Source organism: Propithecus coquereli, unplaced genomic scaffold (assembly GCF_000956105.1).
Source record: "Propithecus coquereli isolate 6110/MARCELLA unplaced genomic scaffold, Pcoq_1.0 Scaffold179, whole genome shotgun sequence".
In the NCBI taxonomy this organism is placed as follows: domain Eukaryota; kingdom Metazoa; phylum Chordata; class Mammalia; order Primates; family Indriidae; genus Propithecus; species Propithecus coquereli.
This window is the reverse complement of record NW_012142634.1, coordinates 1,466,073-1,468,888: the sequence shown is the minus strand read 5'-3', so window position 1 is coordinate 1,468,888 and position 2,816 is coordinate 1,466,073. Positions and strand designations below refer to the sequence as shown.

General features: G+C 63.7%; 1 protein-coding gene across 1 annotated transcript; it reads left to right on the top strand.

Moving 5' to 3' along the window:
* The first annotated feature begins 475 nt into the window (after nucleotides 1-475).
* Nucleotides 476-2,147, top strand: HMX3 (H6 family homeobox 3). The gene is made up of 2 exons (XM_012642404.1): nucleotides 476-875; nucleotides 1,474-2,147. The coding sequence occupies exons 1-2, from the start codon at nucleotides 476-478 to the stop codon at nucleotides 2,145-2,147; spliced, it is 1,074 nt and encodes a 357-aa protein (XP_012497858.1).
* Nucleotides 2,148-2,816: the final 669 nt, after the last annotated feature.

Here is a 2,816-nt window from a genome sequence, read left to right as displayed (position 1 = left end):
AGCGAGGAGGGGGCGGTGGCGGAGGCGGCTGCTGGGCCCGGGCTCGGCTGAGCCTTCGCCTGCCTAATCCCATTTGCCATTGTACGCGCCCAATCGCCGTATACTCCCCGCATTTAACTTGGATGACATTTTGATTTCATCATTAGCATCCGGCGCCGGATTGACGCAGCCCCTAGCCGGGGACTGCTCTCGCTGCCTCCTCCCCGGGAGTTGCGGCCGCAGCCCAGCCGCCTCGCTCCCTCGGTGCCGCGGCAGGGCCGCTCCCCGCCCCTCGGCACCCCTCCCCCATGCAAGCCCGCCCCGGCTGGGTCCTCACCCCGCCCTCCCGCGGCTGGATTTGCGCCCGGGGCGGCCCCCTACTTTGCGCCCCATAGTTGAGTTCCGTTTATGGTCTGATTTCCGGCCGCTCGTCTGCTCGCCCGGCCGGCCGCCTGTCCCGCTCCCTCCCTCCCGGGGACCCGGAGGAGAGGGGACCATGCCGGAGCCCGGGCCGGACGCCCCCGGCACCGCCAGCGCGCAACCCCCGCCGCCGCAGCCCCCACCTCCCGCGCCCAAGGAGTCCCCGTTCTCCATCAAGAACCTGCTCAACGGAGACCACCACCGGCCGGCCCCTAAGCCTCAGCCGCCCCCACGGACGCTCTTCGCGCCGGCCTCAGCGGCCGCCGCCGCCGCCGCCGCTGCCGCCGCGGCGGCCAAGGGGGCTCTGGAGGGCGCCGCGGGCTTCGCGCTCTCGCAGGTGGGCGACCTGGCTTTTCCCCGCTTTGAGATCCCGGCGCAGAGGTTTGCCCTGCCTGCGCACTACCTGGAGCGCTCCCCGGCCTGGTGGTACCCCTACACCCTGACCCCCGCCGGAGGCCACCTACCGCGACCTGAAGGTACCGACCTCTCTTTGAACTTTCGTTGTCCCCCTGCGCGCCAGTCCCATCCCCACCCCGTGCTGCTTCCCATCGCAGCCCTGGGATCCCAGCACCTGCAAACCCGTTGTTTGGCCAACTTCCTCCGGCCCCTGGCCTGCATCTCCTGTCCGCGCGCTGGGTAGCGCTGCCTGGGAATCCAATCCCACATGGTGAGAAAAGAAGTGGAGTTGGAGCCCGGGGCGCAGGCGTTTCCCCGGAAAAGTGGCTTTGGGGAGGCTTCGGACAGTTGGGGCTTGGGACACCACCTAAAAGGAGAGGGTGATCCGGATGGGCCCAAGCCGAAGGCTAATCGCTCCGCGGGCCCCTGGCCAGGGAGCTGAGGGAATGGAAGTGGCCGCGCTGCCATCTGCTCGCCTGTTCTAGGGAAGAGGGGGATCCCAGGACTTGGCGCCCTTACTCTAGCCCGGGAAGGAGGAGGCCAGAGAACAGGGCGAGGCCACAAGGCCCGGGGCCTGGAGGCCGGCACAGGTTGAACCTGCGGCCCCCAGGCACCGGGCCTAGCTCAAGGCTATGTCGGTGTGCGTGTATGTGCGTCCGTCTGTCTATGTCTCCCCAGCCTCGGAGAAGGCCCTCCTGCGCGACTCCTCCCCCGCCTCGGGCACCGACCGCGACTCCCCCGAGCCGTTGCTCAAGGCCGACCCAGACCACAAGGAGCTGGACTCCAAGAGCCCGGACGAGATCATTCTGGAGGAGAGCGACTCCGAGGAAGGCAAGAAGGAGGGCGAGGCGGCGCCAGGCGCGGCTGCGGCGAGCGTAGGGGCAGCGGCGGCAACGCCGGGCGCAGAGGACTGGAAGAAGGGCGCCGAGAGTCCGGAGAAGAAGCCCGCGTGCCGCAAGAAGAAGACGCGCACTGTCTTCTCCCGCAGCCAGGTTTTCCAGCTGGAGTCCACCTTCGACATGAAGCGCTACCTGAGCAGCTCCGAGCGTGCCGGCCTGGCCGCGTCGCTGCACCTCACCGAGACGCAGGTCAAGATCTGGTTCCAGAACCGCCGCAACAAGTGGAAGCGGCAGCTGGCGGCGGAGCTGGAGGCGGCCAACCTGAGTCACGCCGCGGCGCAGCGCATCGTGCGGGTGCCCATCCTCTACCACGAGAACTCAGCAGCCGAGGGCGCGGCGGCCGCGGCCGCAGGGGCCCCAGTGCCTGTCAGCCAGCCACTGCTCACCTTCCCGCATCCCGTCTACTATTCGCACCCGGTGGTCTCGTCCGTGCCGCTTCTACGGCCGGTCTGAGGCCGGAGAGGGGAGAGGGAGGGAAAGCCCGGCCCGCTTCCCGACCCCGGAGGAGACTGGGCTGAGCCGAGGGCGCCGAGAAGTCCAGCGGCCTTCGGGAACCGGGGCTTCTGCGCACTGCCCCTGGCTTCCCCTCCCCCAATCGGTAGTGTTTTGTAAGTATTTACAATGCATTTTCGTGCAATTCATCCCTAATGGATTTGAGGAGCTTCCCCTCTTTTGATTTTGGCTTATATTAAGAGAAAGCAGGGAAAAGACAAAATTCCTGGGTCAAATATTTCAGCTGAAAGCTTTTGTAAAATGTGCAGCCCTCCTCCCAAATATGCATTGCTCTGTGGCTTTTGGTTTTATTTTTATAGAATGAAAATAAGTGCAAAACCCGAATTCCTCTCGTTTATCCATGTTCTTTAGAACTATTTTCAGAATCCAGAGAGAGGAAGAATTCATAAGGCAGTACTTTTATTTCCGGATGTGTTTTTTTTCTCCCCACCCCAATCCGTTATCCTCCACGATTTTCAGAATCTGAGCAGCCTCTCATAAGAATCTCGATGCCGGCCGCCTTTCTCTCTGGCAGAGGTCTGTCGCAATTAACCTCTTCATCTTTCTCCTTTTGTGACTGAAGAATTCTAAGAGTCTAAAGGGAAAAGACAAGACAGCCAAAAATCAGAA